Source organism: Siniperca chuatsi, linkage group LG6 (genome assembly GCF_020085105.1).
Source record: "Siniperca chuatsi isolate FFG_IHB_CAS linkage group LG6, ASM2008510v1, whole genome shotgun sequence".
NCBI classification, from domain to species: domain Eukaryota; kingdom Metazoa; phylum Chordata; class Actinopteri; order Centrarchiformes; family Sinipercidae; genus Siniperca; species Siniperca chuatsi.
The window spans coordinates 1,186,438-1,201,121 of NC_058047.1; the positions used below are offsets into that span (position 1 = coordinate 1,186,438).

Below are 14,684 nucleotides of genomic sequence, written 5' to 3' on the forward strand. Positions count from 1 at the left end.
GATATCAAGAAGTCCTACCAATGGCTAGAGCGGGCTGGACTGAAGGACAGCACAGAGGCACTCATCATGGCTGCACAGGAGCAGGCCCTGAGCACCAGAGCAATAGAGGCCCAGATCTACCGCACCAGACAAGACCCAAGGTGTAGGCTGTGCAAAGAGGCCCCTGAGACAATCCAGCACATAACTGCAGGGTGTAAGATGCTGGCAGGGAAAGCACACATGGAGCGCCATAACCAAGTAGCTGGCATAGTGTACAGGAACATCTGCACGGAGTATGGACTGGAAACCCTGAGGTCAAAGTGGGAAACACCTCCAAAGGTGGTAGAGAACGACCGAGCCAAGATCCTGTGGGACTTCCAGATCCAGACTGACAGAATGGTAATGGCGAACCAGCCTGACATCGTGGTGGTGGACAAACAGCAGAGGAAAGCCGTTGTGGTTGACGTGGCGACACCAAGCGATGGCAACATCAGGAAAAAGGAACATGAGAAGGCCTGGAAGGTGAAGGCGACAGTGGTACCCGTGGTCATCGGAGCACTCTGGGCAGTGACCCCCAAACTGGAGGAGTGGCTACAGCAGATCCCTGGAAGAACACCAGACATCTCGGTCCAGAAGAGCGCAGTACTGGGAACAGCAAAGATACTGCGCAGAACCCTCAAGCTCCCAGGCCTCTGGTAGAGGACCCGAGCTCGAAGGACGAGACCACCCGCGGAGGGTGAAGGACCAAGATCTTTTTTTTTTATATTATATTATATATATATATATATATATATATATATATATATATATATATATATCTCATATCAGTGGTTGTCTTCCACGAGTTATCAGTCTTTGTATCGTCTTGTTTTACAGCAGGAAATGTCGGATGTTTCCACAGAGATAAATCCATTCTGAACTCTGCATCCATTTCTCTCCATTCCTGTCATGCTGCACATATTTATTTACATTTATTTATCTCTCCATTTATTTTTCTTTATAGTCAAATGCCTTGGCAGCACTGCTCATCTGATATCCAGACCAATAAAGCAAACTGAAGTGAAATGAGTTAAGAGGGAAGAGATAAAGAGAGAGAGGGGAGAGATTTAACAGTGGAAGATGAAGAGAGATAGAGGGAAGAGGCAGCAAGGAGGAGAAAGAGGGAGAACAGCGAGTCAGAGAGGGAGTGGACAATGTGAAAGACGAAAAAAATTTAATGGTCCAATTAATCCGGATTGACTTGATTAACATCTCAGAGAGAGATGCTGATGAAGACTGTGATATGCAGTCAAAAGCCCTAAAAAAAAGCCAGTAAGTGGACCTTTATTTGAGACTATTTTGTCTCACATACTGATCCAGAGGTCAAGAATGAACTTCCCTGCTGAAATGTGTACGTAAGTATTTAGACTTGCAAACCCCCGTAGTGTTACTGTTGAACATGAGCATTAATCTGGTGCTGTAACAGCCTCCGCTCCGATGGAAACACAAACACTGTCGTCTGGAATATCACTGCAGCGTTAAGATTTCCCCACAACTAAGAACAACAGACTACAGCTGCAACGATCAGTCGATAGATTAGTCAAAATTTGGTCCTTTTTTCTAGTAAAAATGAAATTTTCCGGTTCCAGCCTCTCAAATGTCAGGAAGCTTTGAGGCTTTTCTTTGTCACGTATGATAGTAAACAGAATATTTTTGGATTTTTGGCTGTTGGTCGAATAAAACAAGCTATCTAAATAGATCACATTTCATAGACATACATTTTATAGACAAAACGATTCACTGGTTAATCGAGAAAATAAATCGGTAATGTAATTAATCGTTAGTTACAGTCCTGTAACAGACCCAGACCAAAAATACATTAAAAGGATGTGGACAGGGGGATCCACATACGTTAAATGTACGTGTGTGCGTGCGTGCGTTACCTTTGGCACAGGCAGTTGTGTGTTGTTGAGAGACACCTGGCTGCTGTCCGCTCTCCTCTCCGGTCCCTCCACCTGCACAAATCAGATCACACTCAAATCAGCACATGAAGCCGCACTTTGGAGAAAACGGTCACGCTGAAGTTTCTCGGTGTGTGATTAGAAACTAGAAGGTGTAAATCTACTACCAGGGGCTTGCGGATGCCCAGGTGGACCGTGCCAGGCGGGGCAGTCTTCAGGACCTCCACGGCCTGGGCCAAGGTGAGGTGGTCCAACTGGGTCTGGTTGACCGACACCAGCTGGTCTCCAGGAAGTAAACCACCGTGACGCTCTGCTGAACTGCCAGGAACCAGAGAACGAATCACCATCACACACCGACCGGGATCCAGAGGGTCCTGAAGAGAGAGAGAGTTAAAGACCACCATCACATTACATTCATTTGACGCTTTCGTCCGAAGCAACTTACATTAATTCAACTTCTGTAAGAGCTACAGAGGAGCTGGAGGCAGATGGCATCAAACCACATTAAAGTTCACTTTCTAAATCCTTCACTCGTTTGCTCTGACAGTCTTATTTCTTACATTTTGAATCAAAACATAAAATGTAGTTAATGTAAATTTCCCCTTATTTAAAAAAAATAAAAAGTGGTGTTATTAAAAACACACACACAAAAAAAGATGGAAATGAACAAATCTTGCAGCGCCCTCGACACACACTTTGGGAACTACTGAGCTGAAAACCTGAGAACAATCCTCCACATCCGTCAGACTACATCTCTGCCTTCGAACCTGCCGTAGAGTGTGACTCTTTAACACAGGTGTGATACAGAAACCTCCCTGTTCCTCCTCTTCCTCCCCCAATGCAGGGCCGACAGTCAGAGAGAGGAAGACATGCTCCCATCGTTCAGAGTAAATGCGGCAACAAAGAGAGAGGAAGGCAAAGCATCAGAGAGACAGGCAGGGGGAGACAGAGACCAGAGAAATGACCACCGATACAAACGCACAACAACACACAAACATACAGACGGGAGGTCGATGCAAGAGGAAGATTCACTTCCTGAACTTCCAACTTTACAGAAGCTAACGGTGAGGAGGTCAAAGGTCACAGCACCCAAACAAGAGGTGGGGGAATCAGGTGTGGAAGTGAACCGAGAGACGCCGCAGGAATGACCAGACCTTAGGAGACAAACACAAACTGTCAGCGCTGAGATGTGAGACTTTAAAAAACGAGGACCGGAACGTGTAAAAAGACAATTTCACGCCCCAACAGTGAAATTCAGCACTCGTTCAGCAGCAGGAGGAGGTCGATGTGAACATTTACTCCCGTCAACAGCTCAGATTTAAAAGCACAACATGACAGAATACCTAACTGTGTATTTTCCAACCACTTCTCAGTAGCAAAAAGTAATATCTAATATCACAACACGCTCAAGTTTCAGGCCATGGATCATCTGAAATCTGATCCGTCTGAGAGTTAATGTGTTGTAATCATAATTTGCTAGAGGCTCTGAGGGTGCGTAAGTATTTGTACACCATCAATCTTCATGTAAGAGAAGGCCAAAGTAGAACTCTGAACAAATCCTTGAGCTTTTGTGTGTGCTGTATGTCCATCCCTTGTGTAAAAACTCTTTAGCTCCTCCCTCTAAGTGTCAGTCTGTATGACCCGAAGACACTAAACTGGACATTGATCATTAACATCTCTGCAATACTTGAATAATTGTGCAATATTCTGTGTTAATACTCCTGTGCAATATTTAGTTTTCCCATGTTAGTTTTTCCTATTTATTGATATTGATATTATATACCTCCATCACTGCTGTGCAATATCTTAATAATCTCAATAAGCTACACTTAACTCGACAGTACATGCACCACTGCTTATTACATTGTATTATTATACTGTATTATCATCATCAACCGGTAAACCCACTTGGTACTTCACACTTATTTTATCTTATACTTATACCCACCTGGTACTTCATTTATTTTCTGACTTGTTTTATAGTTTTTTTAGTGTATTATATTGTTTGCTAGTACTTTCTCCTGTGTGCACTGACGTAAAGGCGAGCTGCTGTAACAAAGAGTTTCCCTTCGGGGATCAATAAAGTATTTCTGATTCTGATTCTGAAAAGGTTACAACCTTTGTCTCCAAGGATGGATTTTGGCGTCCATTCGCTGAAGACTGTGAGATGCAGTTGAAAGTTTAAAAACAGCTAGTAAGAGGACCTTTGAGCCTAGATTATTATTCCCACATGTTAAGAAATAACTTCCATGCTCAAGTTACAAATATTAAATCAAAAATATCAGCAAGTAAAGCTTTATAGAGCAACTTAACGCCGTCTGATAATCTTGTTTTAACTGGGTTTCTCACCTTGGCGCTCTGATGTAGAAGTGTACTCCAGGGTGCGTCAGTACACCGTGACATCACCGTGGGGAGGAGAGACGAACACTGATTTTCCTCACTTCCTCAGAGGAATGAGTGTTCTGGTTATTCACTATGAACTCAAACTAAAAGTTAATTAATTAACTCATTGGATGTTAGATAGCAAGCTTTTATAGAAAGAGTTGATTTTACAGATTATTCGCGTTTTTAAAAAGGAGAAACAAGCTGTGCTACTATAAGAATGAGATTCAACATGAGTTTTGTATTTATATTCATAGTGCAGTACTGGGTGATGCTTCATTTTACGGGTCCATTATTTTCTAATTTCTTTAAAGTTTTGTAGGAAATAAATAACATGTAATTTGGTAATAATTATAGAGAAGATAGAGACAAACTTCTATCAAACCACTCCCATCATTTTAATAAGTTTTGTCAGTTGTATTGAGTTTATAAGCCGTTGATCATTTCCAGAAGAACTTCCATCAAAAAACTGCTCAATTTAAATAAATAATAAAGTAAAAATGTATTTGTCATTAATTTATTGTTGAAAAGTTATTCTTCATCAGAGAGACAGGTTAAATTATATTCTTACGTCTGGAAATTACAGATTTTTGTACGTTCGGCTGACCTGCTGTGAACTAGCTTAGCATTTATTAATAATGAGCTTACCAATTGACCACTGTTTCTATTTTACCTATAATTAATGAACCAAATGAGTTCTTTCCCTGAAGCCTCCTAGGAAATGATTAGGAATTTACCGACCTGCAACATTAAGTATTTTCCATATTAAGTATATGGATATGAGTGGGAACATCAGTGGTTTCAGCTTTTGTTAAATGTTTTGTCTTTTTGAAGTTTAAAACAAGTTTTAAAGTAACACAAGAAGTCTGGAGGTAATTTATTATCCCCAAACTTCATCCAAAAACACAGAAGGAGAACTTTGACTGGAGTTTGTCCTGTCCGCAATACAAACAGATAAACTCGTCTCGGCTCCGTCTGTTTAACCACAGTAACAAGAAGGACGGCCCGGTCCTGCCAGAACCCAAACCCTCACAACCCTCTCCTGGTTAGAGCGGATGTATATTTTGTGAATTCCCCTGTGCTGAACCCTGGGCATCGCCCGCGCTGCAGTACGAGCTGCTGTGCCAAGTTTCAGGCTGCCAGAACAAAGCTGCGCTGTATTTTTAGACTGAACAACATGGCTACAGGTGGTGAGGAGTCAGAACTCAAGTCCTCCACTCCTACAAGATCCTCCGGAAAAAGAAAGGCCCCTGCTGTCAAAAAGTGAAGATATCAGAAATGTAGGAGAAAAAATAAAGACATTTAAAATGTACTTTGCCAAAAGTAGTGAAATGTTTCCACGGTTGGCTTGTTGTGAGGTATTTTTTTTTTTTTTTTGGATATGTAGGTTGCAGAGTGTCTACACAAAGTTTTTAAGACCTTTATGATGGCAGGTAGAATGAAACTCTGGATGATTTGACAACTGAAATAAACACAGAGTCAAAGTATTTTTAAGAGGTCTGAGACATGACTTTAGACTTTATATTTTCATTTTAAACTGGAGACTTTTCAGGGCCTTTGATAATATCAACAACAACAAAAAGCGTTCCATACTTTTCCCCCCATTTTCTTATAATGAATATACACTTAAAAGGTCCAGTGTTTAACATTTAGGAGCAGCTGTCGGCAGAAATATAATATTTATAAGTATGTTTTCATTAGTGTTTAATCACCTGAAAATAAGAATCGTTGTGTTTTCGTTACCTTAGAATAAGCCGTTTATATCTACAGAGGGAGCGGGTCCCCTTCCACGGAGGCCGCCATGTTGCACCGCCATGTTTCTACAGTAGCCCAGAACGGACAAACCAAACACCGGCTCTAGAGAGGGCCTTTATCAAGTTTCGCGGCCACTGTAGTTTCTCCTACACGCTTGGAAGGGGAGGGCGAGGCGAGCGGTGTTCAAATGGTTATAAATTCACCACTAGATGCCACTAAATCCTCAACACTGGACCTTTAATGGCCAAAAGTATATGAACGCTCCTGTCTACATAATTTTGTCCGTTTTTCCTTGTGTTAGTTCCATTGAAGGCAAATCTTAATGCTCCAGCATACAATAATATTTTAGACGATAGTGTTAACAGCTTGTGTTTGTCTTTTTTCTGGTTCAACATGACAGTGTTCCCGAGCACAAAGCAGCTCCATAAAGAAATGGGTTTCCCAGTTTGGTGTGGAAGAACTGGACTGGCCTGTACAGAGTCCCGACCCCGACCCCATCCAACACCTTTGGGGAAGAACTGGAACACAGACTGAGAGCCAGACCTGATCGCCAGCATCAGTGTCGGACCTCACTGATGCTCTTTGTGTCTGAATGGCAGCAAATCCCTGCAGCAGGTTCAACGTCTGGTGGAAAGACTGAACCCAGAAGAGTGGAGCAACCCAAGAAAAATGACGTGTCGTTTCAGCAAGCGCCCGTTTACGTTCAAGACAAAGTCATCGGGAGGTCGGGCTGTATGGATGATGATACAACAAAACGCTGGACTTTGACACGGTTTTCCTACAAAACAGTCAACGTTCATTTCTTTTAACCAGGACCACCATCATTCACCTCAACCAAGTAGTTATTATTGTAACCATGACAACAACAAAAAAGGTCCCCCTAACCTTAAAGCAGTTATTGTAACACTAACTATAACTCTTTCCCGAACGAATCGCGAAGTCTGTGCCCGGTGGAGTTTTCCTGTAAACAAACAAAAGTTGTCTTTACATTTCAGTGTTTCGCACCAGAAGAATCAGATCTAACGGACACGCTGAGCGCACGTTTGAAAATGACTGCTGACACGTACATCAGATCGGAAAACACTTCTTATGTGTCTTTCTGAAGGGCAGTTTTGTCGTTTAATTGGGTGACCGGTTGCCTTTCTACTTCAGCTGACAAAGCGTTTTAACAATTACTATTTGCCTCCCATTCACACACACACACACAGATGGGTTTCAGTGCCTTGCTCAGGGACACGTGGACAGGAGGGGGGGGGTCAAACCACAGACCACGACCTGCTCTATCTACAGTCGCCCTGTGCTGAGATCTTCAAGAAAAGATTTACATTTATTCAACTGTATATTTTCTAAAATTCAATTAAAAAGGGAGTTGACACTAATGAGAGGTTGTGATGATACAGAGTGCTGATAGTGTCCTTAAAACAACTGGACACCAGCCCATTAGTGTCACTTCGCTCCAGTGTGATGGATCTGATATAGTTAAAAGAATTGATCAGTATGTGTCTGTAGTAGTAGTACGGGCAGACCTGATTTTTATTGTTTCTCTGATGATCAACATGCTACTTCAGAGGTTTTTCCACTCAGATACGACGAAAATCTTTGGAGAAGACGCATTTTTCAGGTGTGAAACTGGTCACATTTTAAAAAAGGTGTCAGTTTTTAGTGGAGACTATCAGCCTGAGTCCAGACAGACAGAGCCGATCAGCTCTTCTCTTATTGCCTTCAACCATCTTTCACTCAACTCCGACAGCCGGAGAGTCAGTAACAGGAAATACTTTGGCAGGAGCGCTGGACCGACGTGCCCTTGGGCGAGAGATATCGATGACAGAGGGGGGAGAGGGAGAGATTTGTGAGAGAAGTTGATTCATTTTATTTTTCGAAAATTGTCGAAGAGTCAGTTTCACTCGGAGGTGAAACACTCGAGTCAGAACATGAGATTTTTGAGTTTCTGGTGTTCACTGACGCAGATTTACATTTAAATGGATGCACTTTAAACATGGAAGAAAGATGAATATAAGATAATAAGTAAGTTTTTTCTTACTGTATTTAATGTATTTTACTTACATGTAACTAACAATTGAAAACTAATTGTTTTTGTTGGTTATTTTGTTTTTGCTGATTTACTGTATTCGTATTAAAACTTCAGACTGCACTAACCCGTATGAAAGGTGCTATACAAATAAAGTTTGACTGACTGACGTTTGTGGAAAGTAAAAACTGCTTATATTTGTTGGTTATTTAGCTTTTGCTAATGTTCTCTAAGCAAAGGGAGGTAATTTCTGATAAAAGACAACATTTCGGGAAAGTGAAAAGCTATTTTATGTTCTCTCTTTTGTGTGAGAGATATTTAATAATATATATTTTATGTCAGTGACGTCCTTTACAGAAACCACGTTTCTTGTTTATGTGATGATTAAGAAAAGATTACTGCAGAGAGTAACGTGGTTACGCACTGATGTTTCTGGAAAGTGAGGCCATTTTGGGAAAGTGGGTTAGAAATTGAGGACATTTCTTTCAAGTCAGGACATTTCATGACACGTCAGTGACATGCTTTACAAAAAAAACGAGGTTTCTCATTTACACGTCGTTCAAGAAAGGATTTCCTGAGGTTGAACTTTAGAAAGTGAGGACAGTTTTGGAAAGTGTGGATTCTTTGTTTGGTCCTTGCTTCTTCAAAAGGCTGTTTTAGACGTCCTCACAAGTGTAGAAGTACAAAAATGTGTGTGTGTGTGTGTGTGTGTGTGTGTGTGTGTGTGTGTGTGTGTGTGGTTGTGTGTGTCGGTCCCAGCTGGTCTCCGAACACAGGATGCATTGTCCAAAATCTGAGGCCGAAGCCAAGACCAACCAGCCATGACACACACACACACACACACACACACACACACAGGTGATGTCATTATACAGCCTCCATAATGAACGACACCACTTACGAGGTAAAGAAGTGAGAGAAATCAGCATCTGACTTCTGATTGGCTGGTCAGAATGTGGGCGGACTCTGTGTGTCAGAGTTACATCTGTTGTTTAAGACTGAAAACCAAGAGAGTCTGAATGAACTGTGATATATATATATATATATATATATATATATATATATATATATATATATATATATATATATATATATATAGATATATATATATATATATATATATATATATATATATATATATATATAGATATTATATATATATTTTCTGTACTTAAAAAAATTTAAAAATAAAAAGCTTTTTAAAATGAAATTTTAAGCAGCTCCTTTGTTTTTTGGGGCAGCAGCAGAAATCTCAACAGCTGATATCAGAACATCAACAAAACCCCCTGAAATGATCTGCGCGGCTGGACGCCCCTGGAGGGAAGTGGGAAACTATGTTTTTTTGTTTGTTTGTTTGTTTTAATTTGGTTGAACTGTCCATTTAAGGCAGCATTGATGTAAAACACACACACACACACACACACACAATCTCTAATGTCCCTGGTGTGTTTAAAAATGATCGTCCTTAATTTGAATCCTTCACTCCAGTCGTTACATTGAACTGCTATTACTGAAAAAAAAAAAAAAACAGGGATTGATGTCGTGGAAATATAAAAATTCTTGCACCTGAGGTCTCGCCACAGTCCACCTGTTCAGGTTTTGGACATGCTGTCCTGAGTTAGTTAAAACTGGGCTGTCAGCCAACATCTCTCAAACACTACAATCTGTCCCGACTACCTCCTCCTACAACCATCCATCCACCTACATGTCCGTCTGTCTGTCCATATTGAGCCCATCTCGTCTGATCTTTAACTTTTCCTCTTAGTGACTGTCTCAGTATCTCCCGTCCGCCTCTGTAGCGAATCAGTCCGGGGGGGACATAACATTACCGAACATTATCTGTGGAATTACAGGTTACGTTAAAGAAACGCTGCATTTAGGACCTGCAGAGCCTCGTGTTGCGTCCTGCCGTCGCCCTCAGAACCGACCCTGCAATATAAGAACAATGCTGCTTCTGTATTTCCACGTTTTCTACAGTTTGGATGCTGACTTTCTGCCTGAAACATGTAAGCTTTCTTTCTCGTCAGCGAGCCACGGCTTATTAAATCACCTGGAAATCAATAGTTACCGGCTAAAAATGAGAAGCTGCTTTTGTTTCCTTCTGTCTGTAATCAGGGACTTTTGGCAAATCTCCCGCTGTTATCGTAGCGAACGGCATGTGTGCTGCAACGGGCACAAAATCAGCTGAGGGGGATTCACGGGAGGAAACAGGTAAATAACTGTGTGTCCGTTTGCTTGATGGACGGGTGTCTCGGCCTTTCTTCCTCAGCCAGCTCCATCTCTTTGGGCGAATTAGGCTTTTCTTTCTCCAGTTACTGCTAAGATGGCAGCAAGCGGCGAACACAAACTATAGTTTTGTGTTTTTAGACGGAGTAAACGTCGTGTGTGACGGTTACGGTGGTAATTCCTCTGCGTTCACCGTCTAAGCTCACGTTTCCAGTGAAACCAGAGGTCAGCTCGGACGGGGAACGCTGCTAAAAGACTGATACTGAGCCCCAAAGCTGCTTAACAACCAAGGGGTCTCACTTATCTCCATTAGGGGGCCGCTGGGGCCCCACGGAGGCCCCCCGACACTTAGATCCACAACAACCACTGCTGCTGAGTCTGCCAGACTGTCTGCCGCCAAAACACTGATCCTGACCTCTGGGGTACTGTGGGATCCGCCTGCAGCAGAGGTCAGAGGTCAGCTACAGAACAGCAACACTAAGAGTTCGTCTTAATATTCATCATCCGCCTTCAGAAACCGTCGGGGGAAGTAAAGGAACAGAATCCGGACAGCTGAGGGACGAGCCGCTCTGGGTTTAGACTTGAACTGTAAAAACTGTCGACACCAAACGGAGAAACCAGTGAGGAGCACTAACCGTCTTTAGAGTTTTTCATCTTTTATAAAGCAGTTCAGCTGTAAGAGAATATAACAAATATGTATAATTTTCAAACTTGTAAGAAGACGCAAACACCAGCCTGAACATGAAAACGCACAATCATTAAACAGAGAAGCCTGAAAATCTGTTCCCAGCAATCAACTTAGACTTGAGACCTTTTAAAAAACCTCCTTAATGCAAATCAGAAAGGAAATTAAGACCAATATTATCACTGAAATACATCAACAGAACAGAATAACTAGCACAGCATCAAGATTTGAATTTAATTTATTTATTTGATTAAAGATTTGATGTCATTAGGTTTGCTTGCTTCCATGTAAGGCCTTGAGTTTCTATCAAATATTATTAGACGCACCCAAAAAGGATGTTCCACTCATTTAAATGTGTCTCGGAGGAGACGAGGAGAGGAGAAGAGGAGGAGAGGAGGAGACGAAGAGAGAGGAGAAGAGGAGGAGAGGAGGAGACGAAGAGAGAGGAGAAGAGGAGGAGAGGAGGAGACGAAGAGAGAGGAGAAGAGGAGAGGAGGAGGAGACGAAGAGAGAGGAGAAGAGGAGAGGAGGAGGAGACGAAGAGAGAGGAGAAGAGGAGAGGAGGAGAGAGGAGAAGAGGAGACGAAGAGAGAGGAGAGGAGGAGACGAAGAGAGAGGAGAAGAGGAGAGACGAGAGAGAGAAGAGAGAGGAGAGAGGAGGAGGAGACGAAGAGAGAGGAGAAGAGAAGAGGAGAGAGAGGAGACAAGAGAGAGGAGAGGAGGAGAGGAGGAGAGAGGAGAAGAGGAGACGAAGAGAGAGGAGAGGAGGAGACGAAGAGAGAGGAGAAGAGGAGACGAAGAGAGAGAGAGAGAAGAGGAGACAAGGAGAGAGGAGAAGAGGAGACAAGAGAGAGGAGAGAGAGGAGAGGAGGAGAGAGAGAGAAGAGGAGACGAAGAGAGAGAGAGAGGAGGAGACAAGAGAGAGAGAAGAGGAGACAAGGAGAGAGAGAGAGGAGACGAAGAGAGAGGAGAAGAGGAGAGGGGAGGAGAGAGGAGAAGAGGAGACGAAGAGAGAGGAGAGGAGGAGACGAAGAGAGAGGAGAAGAGGAGACGAAGAGAGAGGAGAAGAGGAGACAAGGAGAGAGGAGAAGAGGAGACAAGAGAGAGAGAGAGGAGGAGACGAAGAGAGAGGAGAAGAGGAGACAAGGAGAGAGGAGAAGAGGAGACAAGGAGAGAGAGAGAGGAGGAGACGAAGAGAGAGGAGAAGAGAGAGGAGGAGAGAGATGAGGAGACGAGGACAGAGGAGACAAGGAGAGAGGACACAGGAAATGAGGAGAGAGGAGACAAGGAGACAAGGAGACGAGGAGTTGAGGAGACGAAGAGAGAAGAGACAGGAGATGAGGAGACAAGGATAGAGGAGACAGGAGACAAGGAGATGAGGAGCGAGGAGAAAAGGAGATGAGGAGTTGAGGAGACGAAGAGAGAGCAAACGAGAAGACGAGGAGAGAAGAGACGAGAGAGAGAAGAGACAGGAGATGAGGAGACAAGGACAGAGGAGACAAGGAGACGAGGAGAGAGGAACCACATCTTATGCAGAAGTTGTTTGCGGGACGGCAACGCCCTTCGATCGGAATCTGCTCATTGATCGGTCAGCTGATCTGGTGGCCGAGGAAACAGAGCGGAAACAGCTCATTAACATTAATAATATTTATAACGTAATCAGACAAACTACCTGTGGAAACAGGGATGACAGCAACAACGGCGGCTCTATAGTTATTCATATGTAGTCGTAAAATAACAAAGTATGAAAACAACTTTATATTTTCTTCATCATCCAAAAGGCTTTTCTTATTTTCCGCTAATATACAGCTATAAAGTTATTATCGAAATATCAACCCGAGCCTGAAGAGGACGTCGGGCTTTATGTATCTGCAGCCTTTCACAAACCGATAAAAAGCTTCAGATTTTATTTAGAATATTTCCAGCTGGTGTTATTCCTCCCTCACGTCTGTTCTGTTCTTTCAGCAATAAACACGTTTCCCATTTGTGTTATTTCTTTCAGTCACAGGCGACATATAATCTATAATCTATAATCAGCAGTGGAGCCGCAGTCGTCAGACGCCAGGTGTTCCTCTTTTAAACTTATTTCGACACGGCTCAGATGCGCCATGAGTGGCTGTCTCCTCAAAATGGCGCTGGAGGGAGCGAGGACGTCCTGTTCGATGAAGACGTCTCCTCCGTCCTCGGGAGAAAGAGACGCGAGCGAAGGAAGCCACACGCACACACATCCTTGTACTTTCTATCTTTGTGAGGACCGTAACTGACATAACGCATTCCCTAGCCCCTTGTCCTCACTATGTAGCAAGTACACACACACACACACACACACACACACACACACACACCATCTGATTACATGTAAACGAACATTAAGTGTTAATCTCTCATTTCTTATCATGTAGTTCAAATGTTCTCTTCTAAAGAAAAATAATGATTTTCACCGCTCACATACATCCAGCCCCCGGGGCAGATGCTGTATGTGCAGGCTGACACGGATGCAGACCAACAGGGAGTTAACCTGGAGCTCCCCCCCACCGCCTCAGCTGGATCTGACTGAGGAGGAGGAGGAGGAGGAGGAGGAGGAGGGAGGAGGCAGAGGGTCTTGGAGGTGAAGCAGTGCCTAAAGATAAAGTGCTGAAGGAGGGTGGGGAAAGCACAGCAGGGTTTCCCACATTTACTCCCCAGACAGCGAACATGAACTCATGTTTCAGTCACTGCAGCAATCAAACAACGATTTGAACTCATTTCACCATTCCTGTGGGGACTCTGGGTTGTTCCAACCAAAATAATGACGTCTTGGTTAATCAGGAACAAATACAATGTGTTTCCAGAACCGATGACAGACCTCCTGAACGCTCGACTGCAGCACTGTTGGTCGACATCAGATCAGCGGAGACATTTACTACGTGGATACAGGATTGAGTGACGCATTAAAACTGTCCATCTATCCATTTTCCACCACCGATCCAGAACCAGCAGACTAAGCAGAGCATCCTAGATATTCTACCCACCCCATCCCGGGGAGTTACGGGTCCAGATAGGGTATATAATCCCTCCATAATCCCTCGGGGTCTGCCTCTGGGTCCAGAATATGTCCATAAGGAGGCGTCCAGGAGGTATCCTTCTCAGATGCTAAAGCACCTTAACTGACTGGAGCAGCGGTGCCCCTCATCTGTAAGGCGGGGGGGGGGGTTTAATGAAAGACGGCAGTTGCATTATGGACTCCACAGGGTCCAGGTTTACCCCGATAAGCATTTGTAGCAGAAGCTATGGCTGGTTTCTTGGCTGTTTGGCAACTTCTTTTACGTTGTGAGAAACAACCACATTCTCACAGTACATCGTAGTTATTACTCGTGATGTTCATGTTTGCTTGTTGACTGTTTTCGGGGGGGGGGGGTAACATTCACACAGCAGCTGATTCTCAAGTTTTGGATATCAGAGATTCGGGTCAGCATCTGAACACACTACAACTTTTACTACTTTTTTATTTAAACATCATCACGCGAGGAGGACGAACGTAACTGAGAAAAAACTAAATTAATTAATTAGTAAATCGGTAACTTTACTCGAATAGTCCGCCTACAGATAGTTTATAGAGTATTTGTAACATTTCAACTGTTTGGCTTTGTCTGTAGATGTTTACCAGATTATCAACAGAGTATATGAGAGATGTTTTTGTGCCTGAACC

The 14,684-nt window shown here is 43.1% G+C and overlaps 1 protein-coding gene across 7 annotated transcripts in view; it reads right to left on the reverse strand.

Moving 5' to 3' along the window:
• The window catches only part of patj (PATJ crumbs cell polarity complex component), a 135,591-nt gene that overhangs the window by 90,141 nt on the left and 30,766 nt on the right, over positions 1–14,684 (reverse strand). For all 7 annotated transcript variants that reach the window (XM_044198942.1, XM_044198943.1, XM_044198936.1 and 4 more), the window contains 2 exons: positions 2,087–2,293; positions 1,902–1,973 (listed from right to left, as the gene is read on the reverse strand). In XM_044198942.1, coding sequence (XP_044054877.1) covers positions 1,902–1,973; positions 2,087–2,293 — 279 coding nt within the window. The remainder of the gene's footprint in view (positions 1–1,901; positions 1,974–2,086; positions 2,294–14,684) is intronic.